The sequence below is a fragment of the Ambystoma mexicanum genome, chromosome 6p (assembly GCF_040938575.1).
Source record: "Ambystoma mexicanum isolate Mex_15411 chromosome 6p, UKY_AmexF1_1, whole genome shotgun sequence".
NCBI lineage: Eukaryota > Metazoa > Chordata > Amphibia > Caudata > Ambystomatidae > Ambystoma > Ambystoma mexicanum.
Genome location: NC_090935.1, coordinates 517,659,274 through 517,684,193, shown reverse-complemented (window position 1 = coordinate 517,684,193; position 24,920 = coordinate 517,659,274). Strand labels below are relative to the sequence as shown.

The 24,920-nt window shown below is 44.4% G+C and overlaps 1 protein-coding gene across 1 annotated transcript in view; it reads right to left on the bottom strand.

Annotated features, from left to right (window-relative positions):
- Positions 1 to 1,748: 1,748 nt before the first annotated feature.
- ZSWIM6 (zinc finger SWIM-type containing 6) overlaps positions 1,749 to 24,920 on the bottom strand; it is a 402,232-nt gene continuing 379,060 nt past the window's right edge. Inside the window, exons 12-14 of the mRNA XM_069627333.1 lie at positions 18,240 to 18,403; positions 14,113 to 14,194; positions 1,749 to 4,381 (exon numbers count right to left, since the gene is read on the bottom strand). Coding sequence (XP_069483434.1) covers positions 3,519 to 4,381; positions 14,113 to 14,194; positions 18,240 to 18,403 — 1,109 coding nt within the window. The 3' untranslated portion in view covers positions 1,749 to 3,518. The remainder of the gene's footprint in view (positions 4,382 to 14,112; positions 14,195 to 18,239; positions 18,404 to 24,920) is intronic.

The window sequence follows — 24,920 nt, the reverse complement described above, 5'->3', positions numbered from 1 at the left end:
CTCTCAAATTAAAATGTTTGCTTCATCTCCTAAACCAAGTAAGATTTATTTTTCTATGTTTACTAAGGCATTCAAATCTGCTAATCCTTTCTTTCTTTTACAAGGCAGCATGAGTTATTTAAGCAAATAATCGCACTTCCTCCACTTTATACATCTCAAAATGTATCTCCCTCAGCCGCCAATTCCTGACCCCCTACTAATTGCATCACCTTAGCCAGGGCCTTGATTTTATCAAGACTTGATTTTTGTAATGCACTTTTACTAGGTACTTCTACTACGAACTAAATTGCAGTTAGTACAAAATAAAGCCTTGAGGGCTGCCCTTGGAATAAGAAAATCTGAACACAACCAAAACTAGGAGCGCACCACTGGTTACCGATTAAAGCCAGAATCGTATTTAAAACATTGTGCATCACTTACAAATGTCTGAATGAAAATGCTCCCATTTACCTAAACCACGTTACACCCAAAAAACAAGTACCAGGTCCCCAAGATCAAAGAGCCACTCACTTCTGGGACACCCAAGGGTCTGGGCGAGTAACAAATGCAATAAATAAATGCAACGTGATAATCAAGAGAAAGGTAATGTGCGTCTAGTACAATAGACCAATCTAACTAGGAGGTGCTTGCTATCACATGGTCTAAAATTAAGAATCCTTCATAAAACATAGCAAAGCATAATAGTCCCCGGAAAACAATTCAACTAGAACGAACACAGAGGCTATTTTCTGCTCGCAAAGAAATATATATGGAAGGTCTGTAGTGTCACGGGTGAGGCGAGTCAGCTGGGTGTGCTCCCAAGTTACAGGGGTTCCATCAGGGAGGGTTAATGTTTATCCTCTGTATAATTAAGGTGGCCTTAGTTCGGATTATGCTGAACTAATAGACCATCAGGTCCGTTAGTCGTCAGACACCAAAATTGATAAAGGACACGGTTGCTATAATTAGCATATACAGTTTGCTCATTTACTACAAGGATGCCATTTCCCCCCCTAGGCGGCAGGCCAACCAAGTGAAGGGCTTTAGCAAAGCAAGCGTCCATTAACCTGGACAGTTAGTGCTGTTACCGACAGTGCCAGCCTGCCAAGAGGATTCTTGCCATTAGCAGCCGAGAATACAAGACAGGTCCTACCAGCTTGTAAAAAGGGAAGAAAAATAAACTAACCTTCGAGAACCGGCTCCAATGAGAGAAAGTATATTTTCAGTGTTGGTGGCAACAAACACAGAAAAGTAGCATCCTTTGACAGAAGCAGGCTTGCCAAGGTTGCTTTTTGGGACACATTAAAAAACCATTAACGAGTCTATTATAGCAAGTGCCAATGATGAAGTGTGTAGAGGCGGCAGGAGAGGAGCAGGAGCCAGGAAAGGTGGCAGCGTGGGGTGAAGCAAAGTACTTGAGAATGTGGGCTTGGATCAGCCAATACAGCCAGCATGCTCATACCGGCCGCACGCCTCTGCCCTAAGTGGTGCTTAGAGAATGAGCAGCAGAACAAAACCAATACACATCCACAGAAATGTGAGATTAGTGTCAGATGTCTGGTTGCGATGGCAACAATCCTCATTCACGACAAATGCAGTCAGTTATACAAATCAACAGAGAAAGGCACATTTTTTTGCAAAATTTATTTTGGGAAGCCGGAGAATAGATATAGGTGCCTTATACTTGTATTATGGCCTTAAACAAGCTGCCACCGAGCTATGGCAACTCCAAATATTTAGTGCATGAGCAGACATGAAAGGAAGCAGAATCAACTTTCAAAAAACTAATTTTAATCAAAACAAAAAAAATTGTTGATCATTAACAAGTTTATAAAACAGTGATTTAGTTACATAAATAAATTGATATCAGTGTATCAAATCTTAATTACTTTCAACTTCATGGACATGTTTACATGGGTGATGAAGTACAACCTTTTTACCTATTATAATAAATAAAATGGAGAGCATGAAATTGTTTTCTAAACGAAAATACCTACAAACATACCTCTAGCATGTTCTCTAATTGAGGGAACAGGAGACACTAGACAACTTATGCACCAAAACAAAAACCGCTTGAAAAAAGCACAAGGATACAGAACCATTCAGCTAAATTAAAGACACAATAGTAACCGAAGTTGGTATTTCATATAATGAACAGTTTGGTAGTTAGATCTCCAGTTTGGTTATTTTAAAGCATTAAGACAAGGCAAGATAGAAGGCTGTTTTTGTTTAAGTCTAGAGAAAAATAAAAATGTGTAAAAAAAAAAAGAAGAAAAACAAAAAGTAGAACAGTCATACCTCCACAACTTTCGGTCCTGCACGAAGTCAAAATACCTATGCAGAATATATATAATATATATGAAGGAACATATACATTATATACACTGTTATTTGTGCATGTAGGTTAGCTTACAAGCTCACTGCAAAGGAGGAATATCTCATTTCAATCATTTCGCAATTGTTTTGTGATAGTGTCCCTTGTGTTCCAAGCAAGGAGGCACAACTCCCACTCTGGTTTACTGTATTCTTAATGCTAAGGCTTGCTGCGCTGGCTGTGTATTTTGATGTCCCATTTACTATCGCGCCTGGTACAAGCATGTGTTTGTGTATACAATATATAATATGCATATTATATATTCCTATTTCTCCAGTAGATCTGTCCAGCCATGCATTCAGAAAAGGTGGCTCTGCATAAATGCCCAGCACATACTTTCACCACCCAAGCCAACCCCCAAAGCAAGGCGCACGTCTAGTCCTTCTGATATGTTATTTCACCTTTTTTGTTTGTTTAAAACCAAGCTACTGCAGCTTCAAGTATTTTGCATTACATAGAATATTTCTTATAAATTAGTTAATGTTATACTTTTCAATATTCAGACATATACTTTAATATATACAGTACAATAAATGCTCTCATTCTTTTTTCGTTTTGATAAATCCCTGAGAATGTATGTTGACAGTCGCTAAGTTTCCACATGCACAAGCGTTGTGTGCCATGCTTCAGGATTAACAGCACTGCAAAGCCACGTAGTCAGCCTTTAAAGTAGTAGTTAGCATTTCAGGTTGGCGTTGGTCGGTTTAAAGATGCTGAAATGTTAAGGATGAGTTACAAAGGAGTAAAGCTGGATCCATTCGAGGTACTTGTCACAGGATGGAGGTTTTTTGTTTGGTTTTTATTTTAATCTTTTTTAAAGCCATTGCGATTCTTTGAGGCTGTGAACGTTTACGTAAGGAACAGGAGAGCTATGTGGGCTTTTGCCACTTGACAACATATACTCAGTGTAAACCAAACCTTTTTTCACCTCCGTCTCACACAAAGGACAGAAAAAAATAGATACAAACTTTCACAACAGGACAATTTTTAGTTCGCAAACTCAATAGAACTATACACATAATACCGGTGTGGCTCTTGTTTTTTTTGGATTTTTTTTCTCTTTCTTAAGTTAAAAAGGATACAAAGGCAGGCTCAAGTAAAAACAAATATCCCTCCCTCACCTCTCCCGTTCCCTCCCACCCCCGCCCTCAGATTGACATGTTCATCAACCAAACCGTTCACGAACCAGCATCATCAGTTTTTTTTTGCCTTTGTAGATCTGTTTTAAGTTGTCGATGAACTGTGTAAACTGAATGTGTCCGTCGTGAGCCATTAAGAAGGTCTCTCGGGCCTTACTAAGGAACTCTATGAACTCACTATAATGTCTAGGGCTGATGTGTGTGAGCCGCGAGTGCGTCGTATTGATGTAGGCCCCAATCGTGGCATCCAGAAGCTGTCTCAATGGGGCCTTATCTAGCGACATCAGTTTACCAGAGTTCCTCCTTCCATGAAGTCCCACCATCCCAGGTGTGGTCAAAGTGCACCTGCGCAAAATGTCTGAAAGTACTGTTGCACATTTCACACTTTTGACCACCAGAGGTATAATAGCCGCTAGCTCATTTTTCCCAAGGGAGTGGCTGAGCGCACAAGCCCATAAAACGTCATTAATGGCAGGGTGCGTATCCTGGTTGTAACTCAGGTTGAGATGAGTCATGGCTAAAGTTGCCAGCTTGTATGCCCGCATGGGGTAACCGCGGTGTTCCATATACCGTGCTATGGTAAAAAGCTGCGTGTAGCTCATGCCAGTCGTAGCAGCATCCAGAACAATTTGGTACGCGGTCTCAAAAGCTATGTGATCCTTTTCACATAAGGTCAGTGCAGAAAGGGCACAGTTTTGCGGGTCTTTCATGGCACATTGAAGTGCAAGCGTCCTAGCACTGCTGGCCAGTTTCTCCTGCTGGTGGCAGTCCAGATGCAAACGGACAATGGTGCTGTTGGACATCACCGTTGTAGCAACAATACTAGTGGCTTCTGTTGGAGTGAAGAGTGTAAACCAGCTCTGCATGATACTGTCCAGTGCATAAACACCTGTTGAAAAAAGAAAACATCAACACTCGATTCAAAGAAAGGATGTAAACACAAAGAACACAGACAATTTCGGAGAGTAACTGGAGCAAATAAAAATAACTTTTCAAATGTACTGTGGGTATTCGCCTTTTATTTGGTCCCATGCACTCTGAAGCGGCACTGTTGCTCGCAAGCACATTACAAAACTCAAAAATACAACATCTGGAGATTAAAGTTGTCACTTACTGGTACAATTGTACACAAAATGTAAAGCGGTTCTTAAACCGGCCTCCCAAATAAAGCCAGAATGAAGAGATGGGAGTTAGGCTATGAATTTCTCCTTGCTGGCCTAGTATCTTTGTAGCAATGAGCGGGAGATGGATAAAAACTGCTTGGGGTGGGGCAGAGTAGTGAATAATCTCCAAATACCCTGTACCTGTGAGAACCCCCCAGAACCTTTTGCTGGATTTCTGGATATTTTTCTTTTTCTCCTGAATGAGGTGAGCCTTTTTGAACGTATTCATTTTTGCTCCGACTATGGGAACCCAGCTCATTGTGCTTATACTTTGGTTTATCGAGTCTTGCTTTCCTCCATACTTTTTAAAGGCATCAGCGTTTCACTTATGCAGTACACAGCACCTTTTGTGCAGTGTTGCTGGGAGCCCTTTGGGCTCTCCTTTGTATATTTTTATTTACCTTTTGTGAGATCAGCACAGACCACCCAATGTGGAGTGCTGAGGTGTTACCTTGTATCTCCTTTTTTACTGCTCCTGTAATATGCCCGTTATAGTGACAAGCATACACATATGGCTGGTGGCAGTGGACGTGTCCTACCATCGTTTGTGCATTGACCCAAAATGGTGGCTTCTTCATCACCATTTCCTGTATGCCTGTCCTTTCTTGCTCCCGTTACAATTCGAGGTGGGGGAGGTCCAGATTTGTCATTGGTGGGAATACTTTGTGTCCAGTGTCAGCGAGTACTGGAAACAGGAGAGGATACCGAAATAGCGCTATACTTTGTCTTTTGGTGCGCCTGAGATAAACCAGTCCATTGGGAACAAAAGCAGTGCTGAAAAGGATTGGTTCGCTTGAACAGACCAATATTCTCACTTTCCTTTTCTAAACCTTTTTGAAATGCAGGATTGCGTATGGGAACATTCCAAAAAAAAAAGAAAAAAACGAAATGTACTATTTTAACAGGAAGCACTGAGGTTGGAGAAATAATGAGTTAAATCAGACTCTACTCACAGTCTAAGTCCAAAAACATAATATAAAAATTATTTTTATTATCACAAAAATAAAACCATAGAAACTATATAATCCAGAAAGAAGTGTGGATAATATGAGAGTTTGAGTTGGTATGTAAGCGTATGAAAGGTGGTTGTGAGAGGTTTTGTCCCATTAAGGTGGACTATATAGTTTCTATGGTTGTTTTATTTTTGTAATAATAAAAATTATTTTTATATATAATGTGTTTGGACCTAGACTGTGAGTAGAGTCTGATTTAACTCATTTCTCCAAGCTCAGTGCTTCCAACCCATATGTTTGATTGAAGTTATATGGTTTACCTGAAGGGGTTGGGAGCTTTACAGGTATCCCTTTGAGTTCTATTTTAATAGGAGAAAAACGTGCAGCAGCAGCTCATCGCACCGGAAGCCTGCATATTTTTTGGATGCCTTGGTGTGAATTAGACTTGCTTTTAGCAGCAAGATCACAGGACAATCCGATGGCAGTAAACCGTGACAATACTTTTATCACTGTTCCCTCAGATGTTTGTTGCTTTAAGTCTTATGATAGAGCGAAGAGCTGAACACTTGAAAAGCCTGACAGGCAGGGGCGCAACAAAACCTACATGTCAAGGTGGTTGGCGGGGAGGGGGGTTGTGGGCTAACTGGTGATGGGCAGGGTTAACTTGGATACTGCACCCCCTCTAACTTCTTTATGCATTCTAATGACTATTCTGGTGAAGCTTCAATGTCAGTTAACTCAGTTACATCTGAAAGCAGAACAGCTAGGAGACGGAGTGGTCTCCCCCTCCCCCCCTCCCCCCACAATCATCCCCTGGCATGCAAGTACTAACCCCACATCACAATTTAAATTGTTGAAAAATTGATGCATATGGATGATGCATGTGCTAACAATGGAATGATTTTAAGTTAGTAATTGAAGGGCTTTTGTTAACGGCGAAGACAGGCGCTGTGAAGGTCTGTGCCCTGCTCTCTCCAGCCACAGCTCTGTAGGTCAGCCAGGAAGAACCAATATAGCCCAAAATGTCGTGCAGTGGGTAGGAGGCGGGGGGATCATCTAGAGCCTGATCAGCACAATGGTGTAGCACCACCGCTGACAGGGTCTGGGGCTCGTCCGCATTTTGGAGGGGGGCAGGGTGGAGGAGCCACAGACTCCTCCTAACCTGTCGTAGTTGATCTTTCAGGGCGCAGAGGATAAGCAGAACTGCCAGCACCAGAATGAAGTAACATGGTGAAAGCACAGACTGAACAGAGTTCCCACTCCCCTCAAGCAATCGAGACCACCAGCAAGGACACAGACTACCTGGGCTGCAGGAGGATGATGTGTGCAGCTTACACCAGCTGTAACGGGCCACAGAGGGCCCCTATGAGAAAAAAAGGGTGGAGCATACTAGAGGGAGAGGGGGTGGGGGAAGAAGGTGAAAAAGATGGGAGGGGGAGAGAGAACGGGTGAAAGGAGGTAGGCAGAAAGGAGGGAATAGTAGAACACTTAAAACTGAAAAGACACGTTTGTGCTCTATTAGTCACTTTGGGTCATACTGCGCACAGCCAATAGCAATACCTCCCTTAGCTCCTCCCCCATCGGCATCTTCAGATTTTGGCAAGCGCATGCGAGTGGCAATAAGAGCCAAAATAGGGTTGCATGTGAATCTTTGAAAGATACCAATGCTGGAGAATCAGAGTTACAGGTAAGCAACATATTCCTTCTTCGCGCCTTGAAACACTTGTGTATAGGCGCGTTATAAATGTCACATCATATCAGATCATATCATTAAACCATCATAGATTCACATGCCGTAAATAGATTATAAAGCAGTACTATAACAATACACATCGGCGGAGGAAAGCTCCCAGCATAAATCACTGGTGACCTACTACCCTCATGCAAAAAGGTTCTGCAGAAACTATTGGCCTACTCTAGACTCTTATGCGGAATCTGTCGACACAGTAGAACATGGTTAAATTTATGCACCGATCTCCAGGTGGCTGCATGGCAGATGTCAGGCAGCGGGATTCTGGAGAAAAAAAAAGTAGTTGCAGCCACTGCTCTGGTGGCATGCACCCAGGTCCTGCCGGCCTGTTGATGGCAGAAACATGCAGGCCGAAATCCATCTCGAAATGGAGGACTTGGAGAGAGCCTTCCCAGGCCCCGAAGTTTCAAATGAAACAAACAGCTGATCAGTTAAACAGAAAGACTTAGTACGTGACAGATGGTACTTGAGGGTATGCACAACATCCAGCGTGTGCAGGGTTCAGGCCGTCTGTGTGCCAGAAAATACTGGCAAAACCACCAGCTAATTAAGATGGAAAGAGGATGGCACCTTTGGCATAAAGGTTGGGTTAGTATGCAGAATAGTCTTGTCCTAGTGAAGTGTCAAGTAGGGCGGCTTGGATGAAAAAGCCTGGATCTCACTCACCTGGCTGATGTGATGGTCACCAAGAATGCTGTTTGAGGAAGGATGTTTAATGGATGCTTGGTGCATAGGCTCGTAGGGTAGCTCCATGAGCCATGCAATCAGCACATTTAGCTACCATGACGGAGCAGGGCGACAACGGTGGAAAAGATCGTAACAGCCCACGCAGGTATTCCATCACCAGCCAATTGGGTTCACCGGGATAGCATCCCTGTGTAGCTGTTGTACCTGGAGATCACTGCCAGGTGCACCTTAATGGAAGAATATGTCAAGCCACACCGGGCTAGCATCAAAAGAGAACGCAAGAGATTGATGGTTCCTGCACCACTGTTGAAAACGTTTCCACTTGTTTTTGTAGCCCTCATGGACGGAGCTCTGGCCAGGACCTCCTGGCAATCTTGAGGAAGGGACAGAGCCCCGAACTCTAAGAACACAAGAGAGGCTGTCAGACAGGGAGGCCGGGTCGTGGTGCAGCACCGACCCCCTGGTTGCTGGACAGGAGCAATTGGTGTGGGCACTGCTTTATCGGTGTCCTCTGAAGGGCAAGGAGGGGGAAGTAGTAAAACTGTCTCGCCCACGCAGTTGCTACTAATATCAGTTTGCACAGATACAGTCTGACGGTGTGTAGATCTCTAGTCACCAGATGAATTGGGTGAGGGGGTGAAGCTGCATACAGAAATTAAGGCATCCCCCAGGCTCACGATGGGGGAAGCTGCTGGCAAAGGTCTTGCAGCGACTGTTGTCGTAGGTGGCAGAAAGGTTGATTTCTGGAGTGTCCCACGTCTGAAACAGGCAAAGCCAATAGCCGTGCAGCTCCCACTCGTAAAAAGAGCGTAATCCCTGCTGAGGAAGTCCGCCAGAGTGTTCTGAGTCCCCGTTAGATGAAGAGTTATGAGAACATGCTGTGCTCCAGAGCCCAGTGCCACAAAGCTTGGACCTTCCTGGAAAGCTGTGGGGATCTCGTCCCTCCCTGCTTTCGGACATAAAACATTGATGTTGTGTTTTCGGTGTAAATCCGAACCACCTTCCCTGTCAGGAGGGGGAAGAAAGAGCCCAAAAGATTGCTGTAGTTCCAACAGGTTGATGTGCTGGCTCTTTCCTTCCTCCAACCAAAGGCCTCTGGTGTTAGTCCCGACAGCGGGTGCCCCAGCCCTCCAGCATCAGTTATGGTGGCCTGATGGTGTGGCAACCTGAAGGGTGCACCCTGCACCCAGCGAAGACTAGTCCCGAAAGCCAGTGTCGGGGCTATACTGTCATCCCAGGACCCGGAGGCTTGGATCCAACAGGCATCCAGGAATTCCTGTACCGGCCTCATGTGTAGCCAGTAGTTGGTGATCAATGGGATGCACGACAGCATCCTTAGCAGGGGTTTTTAGTTGCAGACTGGTGTTGAGTCTTGCTCCAAGATAGAGTGCCTGTTTCGATGGGACCAGGCACGACTTGGGGAAGATGGAGAAACCCAGTTGCTGCAGACACTGAATGGTGGTTGCAGTGTTGGCTTCTGCCAGCGGATAGGAGGGGGGGCTCTCACCAACCAGTCGTCTAAACGCTGGTAGATGTTGATGCCCCTCCGCCGCAGGCATTTGGTTCACGTCTGCAGAGCAGATCACAGGCCGAATGGAAGGGCTTTTGATAGTGCACTCCTGCCACCACAAAAAGATAGGTAGCGCCGGTGTGCACGGAGAATAGGGATATGAAAATAGTCAGCGTTGAGGGACGGCAAGAAATCTGTGTTGCAGTTGGGACAACACCTGTTGCAGTGCAGAACATCTGTGCCTAGAGCAACTTGTTGAACACCCCAAGATCTAGTATGAGCCTCGACCCCCCCTGACTTGCTGTGCAGTAGTTTTTTCTTTATCATGAAGTAACAGGAGTAGACGCTTGTGCTCACTTCATCCTTTGGAACCTTCTCCAATACACCCTTTAGTTTAAGTGCTTGCACTTCCTGCAACAAGAGGCGCTGCAACTTCTCTGGTTTGTGCGCGGGGTGAATGTCCGGTGTATAGTGGAGGGATGGCACCCATTCGTCGGTTGTGACGTTTGCCCATTCTTCGATTAACTTCGACAGTCGTCCTCCCACCGTGGAGCTGAAGCGCGAGGACTGTCATGGGCTGGTCATGTTCGTTTGCTCGATTGCCTCTAGATTGGGAGGAGCCACAGCACTGTTGCGAACCCCTGTAGGACTGGGACCTTTCTATATTGGTCCCCTGATGAGTACGTTAGAGGATGAGGACTGGTATGTTGAGCGGTTATCCTGCAAAGTCCTGCCATAGCGCCCTTTGCCAGTACGAAAGGACTGGTACCTTTGCTGTAAGGCTGCCCAAAGAGCGAGCAGTTTGTGTCTATTTTTGATTGACTGCAAGTCCTCAACCTTTTTTTCCCCAAAAAGGGCAGATCTGTTTAAGGGCATATCAACGTCTCTGGACTGGACATCCTGTCTAAAGTCTGTGGCCTTTAGCCAACTCCATCCGCGTAGAATCGCTCCATTCCTTAGCTGGCAGAAAAAGACAGTTTCTGCGATGTCCGCCCAGTGATTGCATGGTCCAATGCCAATTTTCCCTCAGAGAAGAAGTCCATGGCCTCCTGTTTGTCGTCAGAAAGAACTTCTAGCAGGGGACCCCTTTTGAACCATAGTTCATGGTCGCAGTGTGCTAGCATGGGCATAGCATTTACTGCCTGGATAGTTGTGGCTGTGGTAGTGGCAATAACCTTCTTGCTGAAGGCATCAAGGAGTTTGCTTTCCTTTTCCAGAGGGACAGACCAGGATGATGGGTTAGTAGACCTTTCCCTGGCCGCTGCAAAGACAGTCTGGCGTGGGTTGGGTGCAGAGGCAGGTGGCAGCACTCAGGCCCCGGCACTTTTTGTTGAACCGGTTAGTAGCAGGATGTGGCAAGGAGACTAGGTCAAACAGCGGGGTGGACATTACATATTTCCTGTGCTGCTCGCTGCACTGATACAGCACACTCTTTACACTGCTCCTCTGGGGCAAGGCCGTATATCACCACTCTGGACATGAAAGGCCTGCACCTCATCCTGGGGAGAGTCCCTGAGCGCAATGACATTTGGTTCCCCATCACCCGTAACAATCATCAAATGTGTCTGTGTGGGACAAATGCGTCTCAACCACCTCGTCTAACAGGTCAGGAACCGCCTTTGCAGTAAATGGCAGGTGTTCACCCTGCCTGTCAGGCCAGGGGGTGTCACCAGGAGGTCCCTGGGATGCCTAGGAGGCATTGGAACCGGGGTGGTGCAGGCAGTATTAAGGTTGCCACCTGTGTGGTCAAGGGTAGATATAATGCCCAGTGACATTTCTTTGTGGATGCAGTACTGAAGCTGGCTGCATTACAGGCACACTGCCCTGGGCTGAAATAAAGGTGGCAATCTGATGAGGCTTGCCTCATAGCGCAGTGAACTTTATTGCCTTCTGGGAGGCAGTTGTGTGTTGTTGCGACGAAGATGGTGGTGGTGTCCGCTGGCTCCTCCACGGTCTCCGATAGGGTAGGACTTGGATCCGATACAATATTACCTCCCAGTAACACGGCCACCCCAAGGTTAGGGTATGAAGCTCATGTACGAGCTTCTATAGCAGACACTGCTGGTATGGGTGTCGGCAACATCAGTCACAGTGGCAACCACCCGATGAGAAGGTGCACGGTTTCCTGTCAACGAGGGAGTAGCTGTTGTAGATGCTGCAAGAGGTTTTTTGATTATGCAGTAGTCGTGGTGCTTGTAGAAGGCGTAGTAGTCAGAGTCGTGGCCGAGGACAGCTTTGTCGACTGGATGCTGGTGGACGGTGTTGTCGGCTTTGGGGTAGATGACCTGGAGGAAGGCTTGGTCGCCAACGACATATTTGCCTCTGATCGACGACAGGCCGGCTTTTGACGATGAATGCGAAGAGTGGCTGCCAGATTTGGATGTGGACTAGGATGATGTTGCATGCTTGGGGCGATGGAAAAGGCCTTGGCCTTCCTTCCCTGTCGACACCTCTTGGGCATTGACTTTGGTGAAGAATGGTCCTTTTGCGAGTGTCTTGGTTCATCGCCGAAGGTTTTCTTGCGTCTCCTTTTGCTGATGGCCTGGACCTCGTAAGACTTGGACCTCTTATCAGAGGTGATTCACCCTGCCGTAACAAGGCATGATTCCGTACTGAAGCAGAGTCAGAGGCCTCACCGGCGTCCTTGAGCCATGCGACAAGACTACGATCACTCTGCATTTTGTTTGAAAATGACAGTCAGATTTCACAGTCATTGATAAAATGGTGCGGATGCAGGCAGTAGAGGCAGTCTTGTGGTGATCCTCCACGTAGACGTTCTTCAGTCCACAGGGGGCACAGACCTTGACTTGAACAAGCTCTTCCTCATGGATTCATCTGCCATGGAGGAAGGCCCAACTGCATAGACCAAACGTCTAAGATTACAAGTGGCAGGAACAGTCTATGGAGCTAGTACTGTCACTGCTAACGCCGGTCGTCGAGTGAATGCCAAAAATATATCTTTTTTTGTAGAAAAATGTGAAAAGGTCATTTTTAAATCCTAGAAATATTGGAGATGATTTTTGAGGACTCCTTACACTAACGTGTGGTAAGAAATCAGAAGATGGCCGACAGAGGAGCTAAGTGAGGTGTTCCTATTGGCTGTGGGCAGTATGACCCAAAACGACTAAGCGAGCACAAAAGTGACAAAGTTTTCAGCTTAAGTGTTAACTGTTCTATGTTACCGAGGATACTCAGCCCGACGACAGGAAATATTCACAGCATGTGAATTTATGAAATATCCAATGCTGGAGCATAGGTTGTCCTTTGTAAATCTCAGGGTAGTAAGAGTAAGCTACTGCTTTTAGGTTCTCATCAGACATGCTGTCTAGAGGTTTAGGGTCTAGCGTTACCCATCACTGGTCTTGCATTAGGAACAGCTGGGGAGTTGCAAAACCTGGGCTAGTGTGGAGGGAGCCCACAGCAGGTGGCAGAGTAGACCAGGGATTCCCCCTAGTCAGACATTCTTGCAGTGTAGAGTCAGCCAAGTGGTAAAACCTGTTTCTAAACTACCTAGCAGACAGTTCTTGAAGCCATCTGACACTTCTTAGACAAACCCAAACTAAGCACAAGTCTGATCAACCAACACAACAACATACGTTTGACCCATTTAGTCAGATCCACTTAACATATCTTAGACTGCAAGAATCTGCCTTCCTTTAAACCACAAACTGAAAACAAGCCCCTCACAGTCAAATACAGGCTTAAATGCAACAAGTCTTCACCTCCGTGCCCTATAGTTGACATTTCACAAAATCATACAAGGCCTTGTGTTCGGTTACAGAGCATTCACATCAGGTTATTTGGTAAAATCGCTCATGCTTTAAACTCACACTAGTCTACTGCACAGGCACTAAGCAAATGACAAAAGAAAAGTCTCTTGCATCCATCTTCTCTTTGCCCACAGCTGCCTGAAGTTATAGCACCACCATCCGCCATCTCCATACTCAAGCTTTCCCTATGCAACCTTCTCAGTCTCCTGGACTATGTATACCCTACCACCAATTAATTAATCTGCACTGCCCCAGCACTCTACTCCTAGCGAGTTTCTACACTTAAGGTTACCCTAGAGCGCCATTATCCCCTAATATGTGATAAGCAGACATTTGACAATGCTTGCCCAAAATCTGTAAATGCCCATGCTCAACAGCAAGGGTCACTCTCCGCGAATGTCAGAATCACTCCCTGCTTCTTAGTTCCTGGTTATGTGGAGTGTGGGAGCTGGAGGCCAAGAGAGCAGCAGAGTATGCAGCATCATGTAGAGTTCAAAGGTTAACTGGTAATGAAAACTAAACAGGTTTGCAAGTGTGTGAGAATTGTATGTATATATGAATGCATGCCTGGGAGGATGGTCTGTGCCACAAAACAGTGGATAGTGTGGCATATGACAAGTCATTTATAACGCGCCTGTATGCAAGTGTTTCTAGGCGTGACTAGGCGATGCTTTCACAGAAAACGTAGTCAATTGGAACCTTGCATAATTAAATGACAAAGCAGGGAATGCACACATATGGTTACTTAATGCTAACTAGTGAGAGGTGCCACATCACGAATACTTACCTACTTCTGTTGCACAGGTTACCAACCACCGCACCATTTCACGCCGTCGCCAATTTAATGTTGACAAAGTCATGCGCATTACCTGCATGGATCGGGTAGTAAACGTACAATTAAATATCAAATTACAAAAACATGGAAATACTAAATTTAGAGTTGCAGTAACGCATACCATGTTAGATAAAATATAATGCAAAAAGAAGGCAACAAGCAGGTAGATATTTGCGATTCTTGTTAAGTACTGTTTTAGCTACAAGAAGAGCAGTTGGTAGCTGCAAACAAGGCATAGCCATCTTGAAGAGCAGCTGCCCATCTTAAGTTATGCATTTGTATTTAATTTATAGAGCGCTTTAAGCCAAAGCGCTTTATATAGCAACAAGAATACATTAGAATAAAATGGAAGCAATTGTAAACATGAGACAAAGCATCAAAAACAATAAGAACAATTTGCCTAGGACTGTAAATGAGAAGCAGAACAGAGGAAGAGTAAAAGGGAAGTAATGAGGTTAGCGGGACGGGGGATGGAGAAGATGAGATTTCAATTAAGAACGGAAGGAGGGGTATGAGGAAATGGAGCAGAGAGGTAGAGAATTCAAATGTAGGGGGGACAAGGAGCTAAAATGAACGGAAACGAGAATGGGCAAAGGGAGGCGGGGGAACAGGGTAGGAAGAGATCAGCAGAGGAAGTGGAAACAAAGGGCAAGTCACATACAGCACTAATAATGTACAGGGCAAGACGCAAAGGAATAATTAAACCCAATCACCTGGCATGGTATGGTCATGCTGCAATAGAGATTCTAGTAGGACTTCCAAGCGCTATTCTTCCTTTTAGCTGTGCCAAACTACACAACCTGCAGTTTAGTATTAAGGAGCTTTTCCTACTTGCCCATCCAAAAAGAAGAACACCTAACTTTCTAATAATTTGAAGATCCATTTAGATAGGTTTAGCATTTTCTTACCCCACAATCCGTGGTTAAACAAAAAAAAAGGCATAGAATCAACAAGGCCAGATAGGCCTGTCTTTTGTTAGTTTGGCATTTTCCTTTTATAGCTATAATATGCATGGGAAGTGGGCTTTTGTCCCACTAGATCATATTATCTGAACATAGATTGATCGTTTAAACTGATTAATGAGTGGAATGTACACACAACAGGTTTGGGCATTTTGAGATTGGTGACAGTTGCCACCGTTAGAGAATCCCGGTAGCCATACACAGGTTCCCACTCTGCCTTTGGAGGAACCTGCATCTTCGAGGTAGTAGCAGTGCCTACTTGCTGAGATCGCAAGACGTGATTCATAGACAATTGAGATAGACTAGTACAAATAAAGCAAGATATCATTGAATGGAGGACACATTCTCATCCTCGGCTTCCTCCGGCAATACGAAGCATTTCTGCTAAGAATACAAAAAATGGGAAAATCAAGTGGCAAAATTGCAGAGAAATCTTGGATCTTGGTTAACCTTAAGCATTTTTGGTAAGCTTACAATTGCTGCACTGAAAACATGGCTTAGCTAGGTGCCATATACTATTTTTTCACCTCTAAACAAGATGCTTATGGTCTGTTTTCATCATTCTCTGCTGCAAGGCAATCCTTAAAAGGTAACTGGATATTCCTCATTCAGCCAGTTTCATGGATCCACAGGTCTACCATGCACTACTGCAAGACAAGTGAACAGTCCTAAGATTCTGAAATGTTTGGGCTCAAACAATACTCCTACTTCAAGAAAAGTGGCAGAGTTCAGGTGTTGCCATTTCAGTAACTTTGCCTTTGCCTATAGACATTATACATTACCTTGCAGCCAGACGCGCCACGTCAAAAAAGGTACAATTCGCACCTACTAGCGTTCCCAAAGAAATCCAACTGTTTTGGAGCACTAAAGTTCAGTGTTATTCTGGTCAACAGCTGTACAAAAAATCATATTGAAGGACCAACCATACTAAAGAGAACAACATTGTTTAAACTGGTTGGCTGCTTATGCCATTCACACACTGCGTTAGTAGTGACATTCAAATGTCATGCACGTTGACATTATATAATTATACGATGTGTTAAAGCTGACAGAGCCCTCAATACCAATGAAATTTCAATTCATTACTGAAGGAAACTGGACTGCGTCTGCCATTGATCAGCAGCTCAGTGGAAACAAGTCAAATCGGTCCCAAAATACAGACAAGCAAAAGACAAAAGCCTTTTCAATAACGGTAAACTCGTTTTTATCTGGTTTACCAACTTCTGGCCTGGGACAGTGACAGTTTCTGACTTAAGTGGTGATGATGAATGCCCCGACAAAGACCTAATTTATTTTGCTCTACTAGTTTCTGCTTAATCTTGGATGCACTAAAATACAGAAGAGGGTCAAGCTATTGAGGGAGTCATTTGGCCTCATTACAAGTTTGGTGTCTCTGCGGTAAATGGATACCAAACGCATTACCACCACTTGGTCCAGTGCAATTACCGACAGAAGTGGTAGTAGGCAGTGTTGGTGCCCATTTATATGCATCTAGGACTGCATGGGGATTTTGGCGGAATTACCACCAGCAGTAATTCCTCAGATTTGGCAATGTTTTTGCTGTAAAGCGGAGCAATTAGCTCCAGCATGTTGCCAGAGGTTTTTCCTCCACCTTGCCTCCAAACCCATATCATGGCGGTGTAGTAATGCAGAGGTATTATCATTTTTGGCCACACCGCCAAACTCTTAATTAGACCCAATATCTGGAGCAGACAGGCTGAAATCTAGATACCAGCGTCTCCTTTGGTTAAGTGTGGTGGCTACATGCCTATAAAACAAGGTTCTCACCTCCAATTGATAATTCTCCTCAAATGATATAGCTGTTCGCAGGCCATTCTCATTAAGGACTCACAGTACTTCTAATCAGCATTTGGAATGGAAATGTGTAATCTTGATTGACATCCCATGTTTCTTTTCCAGCCATTGAAGACCCTTGGTCTTGTGCAGATTTGATATTTCCTCACACTCGCCACGGCAAATTGACCTCAAGAACTAAGCACACCTCTCCATAGTGTGGCTCTAGAAACAAACCACACTGCCTATGCACTTTGTTTTTGTGTATGGGGACTGCTTCATGATCACACCATGGGTAGTTTGAACTCTCAACCCCGAAAAGGGTGCCACCTGGGAGCAGAGTTTGAATCTTTCTTCATTGCCTTTTATTTAATGGTCTACAGTTTAAAACAAAAAAAAAATCTATTAACAATACTATTTTTTCTAGGAGCAATTGATCTCACTGCTTGGTATCAGAGGGGATGTAAGCTTCAAATGGAATGTACTTGGAGATTTCCCCACAAACAAAATAACAGCCATGGACAAACACAAAACTAGGTGAGGCGCCGATTGATTCAAATCTGTTCTTGTAAAAGAACAAATAGAGTTTATTAGAGTCGTGCTGGAGAGGGGGGAGGGAGACATGAACGCCCATTAGCTATGGGGGCTGCGCTCAATACAGTCTAGACTAGGCCCAGATCATGCTAGATGTGTCCCGTTCATTCGTCACGGCTCTGTATTCTCTCTCATATGCTCCTGTAGTATTGACTGATGGCACACAGCTGATATGGATTGACAAGTTACCCTCCTGCAATCCTCCAGTACTGTATCGAGGTCTGGTACCCGCCGGCTACTTGCAAAGTGCCTTTCCATCTTTCTAAAGGCAGATTGGTCTATATGGGATACAAAGGCCAATGAACACAGATTACTAAGGTGCCAAGCTGACCAGCTGTTTCTGCATTGCAACTTGAGGACCAGAGACCTACGATTCCAACTGGAGTCAGCCACACCTCCAATAGCTTGAAACAGTACTAAAAGCCAAGCCAGATAAACGACCAAGAGACAAGTCTACTGACAATTCATTCTGATGGGGTTTGTGAAACAAAACACATTCTGCAGCCCTCCCGAAGCCTACACGACCAAAAAGATTTTGAAGGACCAGATATTATTTTCGGATTTAACATTTGGCCCCGGACAATGATTTAACGATTCTGTTTGGAGTTTGAGATTCACATCTGCGTCACAGGAGGACTGCTAAGAGTTTGTTAGTTAAGTACATATTGTACGTGTTCCAAGTAGTTTTACTTATAACCATAATCCACAGCTATGTAGAAGTGTACAAACCTGAAGGCCCAGCTCCAGTGAAACTTTCAGAAGAGTGATGTCTGGTAGACTGTCCATGAGGGTTGCAATTTTAAATGCATCCTGAGCCAGCTTGAAGATGTGCGATGAAGAGTGAATGTTTTTTTGAATGGATTCCAATACCGTTTCAAGCTTACGAACATCACCTGAAAATCGGAAGAAAAGCAGATGTGTGACCCAGTGATATGAAATTTATTTCATCAGTTACAAAGGGCCACTACCTGTGCCCAGTGCACCCATCACACTGTCCAAACATCAAGGTGAGGGAGTACAGGCAACATGACTGGACCCGAGGTTACTGCATTGCGAAGTGACAGCAACATTCAAATGGTAAATTGTGGTCACAGTAAAATAAACAAATTCATGTGATATTTAATACTATGCACAAATATATCATGCGTTCCCTTGCTGGAATACATCCTGCGTACGAGTTTCAGCTCAAACTATAAGCCAATGATAAGTCGTGCCTTGTAGTGACAAAAACAAAAATAGTACTTTCCATTTTTCAAAGATATGGCTCATTTGTAAACATACATTTGATCTCCATCATCCCCAATTCTAGTGGCCATTAATCCAATGGAAAGCTTCAGCCTTATGGAGCAACACTTTAATATTGTAATTGATGTGCCAGTCATATTAATGTGAGAAGGTGCTGAAATAAAATGCATCTTTCGCAGTAAATGGCTATGCGGTGTGCTGCAACGAAAATCAAACTTGTGGAACTTTTAGACCAACAACCGCAAAAAAGGCAGCCAGCAATACAAACCTAAGATCACTGCCCTGAAACAGGTCACAATCAAGCTTTTAAACTACATAGACACCAGATTAAAAACAACAAACTGCAAATCCAACGGATATTTGCCCACAGAACATGTAATATTGCCTCCATTGGACGTCCCCGCCGAGTAGACATTTTCACATACAATAGTTTCTGCCAAGATTGGTCAGACGAGATAGATGATCCACAGCCAACGAAGGTTAAGAGAAAATAAAAAGCCAAGGACTACTGCCAAGAGGTGTGATGGAAGGGGCAGAAGGTGTGAGCTTTCTGCAAGACTACTAGAACTTAAATTAAAAGGCCTTCCTTAGTGCAAAATGTAAAACAGTTATATGCTGAACAAAGAAGTCCTTTAGTCTTTCACATTGCACAATTGTTTATTTTATTGGCAGAAAAAGTAAAATGTTGAGACATTCAGGATGGGTCAATTAACTGCATCTAATCTGCTTTTGTCGTCCCTGTGTATGTGGTTGCCAATACGGAAACATGCATTCAATAAACTACCACTAATTAAGAACTGGAAAAGGTTGTCGAACATCAACATAATGCAACAGAGTACAACAGCAACTGCCAATGCAATATCAGAATCTGGACACTAGACAAAAAAAAGTCTCCCATATTTCGACAAAAGAAACCTTTGTGGTTTTAGTTCACACCACAAGACAGTATACTAATTTGCCATTGGTTCATTGCATATTTAATTTCAGTTCCAAATAGCTTAGGCTGTTGTGTTCACTCTTTCAACAAGTAAAGGATCGCAGCACTCCAATTTAGTTGGACACTACCGCTGCTTAGACTGGCATGTCTTGTGTCACCTCTAGTTTCCCCCCCATCGTGGGGGCTCTTTGTGCCACCAACTCTTTCTTGACCTTTCAGATATCCAAAACCACTTGGCTTGAGAACACGTTGTGCGCATCATACATTGAATCACTTAAGGTCTCATCTGGTTTTACAAGCAAACTACCAATCATTCTACCAATTGACTAGACGAAACAAGATGCCACTTTCCTCAAGTACTGACAGACAGCCCTCTAGCAGACCCATATGCACCCGCACTATTACACATACACCTTTTCCTGGCTAAGTCACCCTCCCCCCCCCCTCCCCCCGATGGGGGTCAAAATCATTACCTGCTTTCCTGTCCACTTTTCTTAGCCCATCTTTTCTTCTCCCTTTAGAATAAGGTCTGGTCATTCCTGCTGAGGATACAAGATGCCTACTTCCTGTACAAGTCAGGCACTTTGAGGTGATCTGGCACAATATAGAAGGTTATCAACATCCTAGAACCCCAGTTCTGCCTATTGGATTTGTTCCGTTGATTCACATGGGATGCTTTTCAACAACTTTGGAAGGTACTTAACTGACCCATTTAGGTCCCTGGAAGTGGCTGGAATCTTACCATATACAAATAATTTACTATATACATTTAAACATCGCTGCATTTCTTTTGTAATGAAAATGTTCTAAGTTGCACACAATAACCAGCAGTGATATATTTCCGAAGAGTGCAATGAGACCAACTTGATTCCAATGTTTAGTGGCTCTGTGGGTATTGATGGCTAGTTGCTCACCCCTTTTCCTCTCTGCAGAATTTTCATTTCTGTGCCAATTCCCTTTAACCTAAGAGACTACCAACTCTTGTTCTGGACTCGGGGCTTTTTAATGTACTCCAGAAAGTGGGACTTGTTCCCCCACTACCTCATGTTTTTTTCTGAATAGGATTTTTGGTTTCTTAGAGTTTAATGGAGTCTGGTAAACTGCATAGGCATCTGCTTTTTGCATTATGACACAGCACCCTTTGTGCAGTGCCATCGATAAGTCCCCTGGACTTCTCTGAATTTTGTAAATTAATTTTCTTGGGTTAAGTACTGTTTCCAAGAAAAGTAAGATTACTTGCATCTTATTCTTTTGTGGGTCCAGCACACACCACCTTATGTGGGGTGCTGGGCGTTACCTTGTAACTCCTTATCCCACTTCTCATGCAACATTTTGTTACACTAACTCACTTGAATGGCTGGTGGCAGTGGTTTCTTTTTACTACCATGTGTGCCATGTATTTGCAGGCCGATTCCCCTGCTGCAGTGCAGCACCAAAAGGTGACCATTTTCCCAAAATGGCCGTGGTCTTTTTTTTTGCAATTTCTTGTCCGTTCGTTTTTTGAGCTTTTACTCTGTTTGAATCCTTTGTACATTTTGCCTTTGGTGGGCTTCAGCCCCTGAAGCCCACCCAGGCTCCAGTGTGTCTGGAAAGGGAGGGAGCGAGGGAGGGTCCCGAAACATCCCTGTCCTTTGTCTCTAGGTGTGCCTGAACGAAACCAGTCTCGATTGGCCAGCTGGCTGTCCAAGAGGACAGCCACCCTGCTGGGTGATTGTGAGCCAAGGGCTGTGAATTAATGGAAACTTGCTTAAGGAGGTGAGATTTTTGGGACTAGAGGCAATGTCGACCACTGGAGGACAACATCCGAAGATGTGAAGATACGCCAGCGGCAACCTCCAGGAATGCGAAGTGCCGGGTGAAGCCCTGCAGCTGTGCTGACCCAGTTTTTGTTTCAATGGAAGACCTGCGAGGGACGACTTCCTCTTGGGCTGGTGGGGGTAAACTAGCCTTGAGACAAGCTTCATTTTGGTGCAACCCCCGACTTGCTGCGACTTTCCAATGCTGCAGAATCCCAATGCCCGTGGACCCCTGACCTTCAAGTGCATGGCCTTCCAAAGTGCGATCCGGCCAAAACTTTGTGGGCATCCAGAGGACCCTACAGAAGCAAGAAATCTTCATCAAGAGTCCCCTCACCAGAGTCCAGGAACGAGGGATAAAGTAACTTCCATCCAGAGATGTTCGTTCTTTGATGCTGAGAAAAAGGCACCGAAACCGCGAAAGGCTACTGAATCAAAGAGAATCCAATGCTGCAGAGCCTCTCTCTCTCGAGTGGTGCCACAAAAGCCCGCTAGATGGCTTACCTTTCGTCACCACGACCAAGGACCAGGAACAAGGGTCTTCTACAATGCAACAGGAAGGTATCCAGCTGGAACCAATTCTTAAATTCTCAGGTACTGTTGCATCTACCTTTTGCCATTTGTGGTGCTTCCTAGCTTGGGGAGCACTATTTTAAACCCTTTTGAGTTGACCTCAACCCACTTGTCCCACCTTGTGCTTCAAGTTGGCTCCTCTTGAGCTTCTGTGATTGTTCTACTGAACTACTATTTTAAAACATTTTCGAAGAGAACATCAGAACTTTGAACTGGCCCATTGACTTTGGCTGTCCTGGCTCCCTAAAGGAGCCCTTGAGAACCTATTGGCATTGGCAGTGCGTGTTCCCCTACAGGTTTTAATTGTTGAACACGATTACTGCTGGGATAAAAGACTGCCTACATCCCTCAATCTAACCGTTTTACTACTTAAATATGTTCTGATCTAACTTTAACTTTTCCCTCCTTGAAACTCAATATTGTAATGGTGATCAGAAATAACTGCTAATACTGACCTCAAATGACATCACTCAGTGTGCTGAAATATGCTTAGCATAAGAACATTCTACTCACCTAATCTATTGCTCTTGTTGAAATGAATCCTAACTTGAGGATTAATGTTACTAGCTGCTGCTTTCAAAAAAATCCCCAATTATCCTTGTGTATATATAAACATTTATAACTTTAAGTGTTTTAAGTGTTTACTTGGATACCTGCATTTACTAATGTCATTGTTCAACACCCATTACCCCTCTTAAAATGTTTAAACGTTAGGAAGGATCCAGTTTCTGGGATCACCACCCTCAGGGATCACAAGGCTATAAGGAGAGCAACGAGGGGAGAGGTGGTGACCCTGTGACCTTGAAACCACAGTCTGGTGAATGGTGTGCGACAGACACCATTCACCTGACTGTGGTTTCAAGGTCACAGGGTCACCACCTCTCCGCTCGTTGCTCCCTCTTAAGATGAGCCTGGCTGCTCAGTCACTAACAACTTGTGTAATACAGGCCCATATTAAAAGGTGGGTTACTGAATACAAAGAGATCAGTATTGCAAAATCCCACACCAGTTGGACTCTACACATTCTTACCAAACACTCCCTGTAGGTGATAAACTTCGTGTATGGTGTACATTTGCATTTATATCCGTTATGTATTGGAGGTGTGGGGAATTACTGGGACTATTCATGTTTTGGCATTATGGGACCAGATTGTGACTAAATAGGTTCTTCTAGTGTTCCTTTTTGTCCCCATCGCATAGCCCTATATTTATTGTGATTACCCTAAGTTAGTGGGTATAACTTTAGTTTAGAACTTGGCAGGGTCCTCTCTGGCCTTTTATTGTGATTATAGGCACTGTTAGGTTTAACCCAATGCTTCTTTGACCTTAATGTAACACTCACCCGCTCCATGGGCTGGAATGGGTGATAACTTCCCTGGACGAGAAAGGCCTAAGTGTAGCAGAGCCACTCTTCCACGTCCACGGCAGCCAGAAGTAAGAGAACGGCAGCAGGTAAGTGGAGGTGGGAGGGACAAGGAAAATGCAGTTTAAGGGAATGGAGGGTGGAGGGAAGATGGCCGGAATAGGGGCATTGGGGGGGAGGGGGAAGCAGCAGTCAGGTTGCTTGGAATGCAGGCTTGTATCGTGGGATTCAGCCCGCAATCTAAGCAACTGATGGGTTGCTTCCCCCCACCCCAATCGTGATATAATAAACAATCATTAGGTACATTTGTCAGTATACCAGTGTGGTGTTCTCTGGGAGTAAAAGAGTAGAATACAATTCACTACCACCTTACCTCCTCCCTCGAGTTAAGCCCAGGAGCTCTAAAATAGCAATCACTTCAGAGTGTGTGGACTGTTACTTGAAAACAGTCTTGCTTTCAGTTAGATGGTTTGCATTCCTCACAATGGGGCTATGGAAAAAGCTCAAATGGATCCAAGGTAATGACCGATATTAGAAGTAGGATCCTCAGAAGAAGGCAGGCAACATTGTGAATCTGAACTCCTAAATCCAGAGTGGGGGAGGGGTGGGTAGGCTGAGTGGGGAAAACGGATGAAGTTTTGTCCTTAATGCGCCCAAAGAAACAAGAACTCTGACCTGCACCAGATTACCTTTTCATTCACTAATCAGTGTTCAGGGCCTGCTGGAGTACTTGAAAAGGAAGCCCAATAAATCCAGCTGTCCAGGAAGGTCAAGTGGTATGATTTATTTTTTATCATAGGAGGAATTCTATTGTCTTTACAACATGGTGAAGACACTGGTGCTGTACAAGGTAGAGTTACCCTCCACAACGGCTCCACCCAACATTCGGCATGGGGTGCTGCAGACAAAGGTTTTGTTAGTTGTTTGTAGAACTAATGAATAGCTCCGTGTATTAGATTTCGTACTCAAACTCATCTGAGGGGGGAGCAAAATAAATCAAACCACTCAAAAGAAAAAGAATGTTTTCAGTTTCCTCTGGAAAGGTACCTGGTTTGCAGTAAGTGATTTCAATCCGGCACTTCACCCAAGTCAATGCCTAGCATGGAATGCACAACTGAAACCCTTATTTGTGTCTATAAGTTCTTTTATTCTGAACGATGTACCACTTATATCATTGACACCCCCCCCCCCCCCCGGTCACACTGAACCAGGAACCAGGCTGGTCTGCAAAGTTAAAATATTTATGGATTTGACAATATATATCACACTATTTTTAATGGGTATACAATAATCACCAATGGGGTGATGTCACACTAGGCAATCTCTTTAATCGCAAGGAGTAATGATTGGCAAAAACAATGCACCATAGAAATTGGGTATGTTCAGTCAAATGGCAGTGTGGTTACTATTTCCCCCTGCACACCCCTCAATCCCCCCAATATGCAATATAATGAGATAGAAAGAACAGGTTTCAGGAATGCAGAATTCAAGCAAAC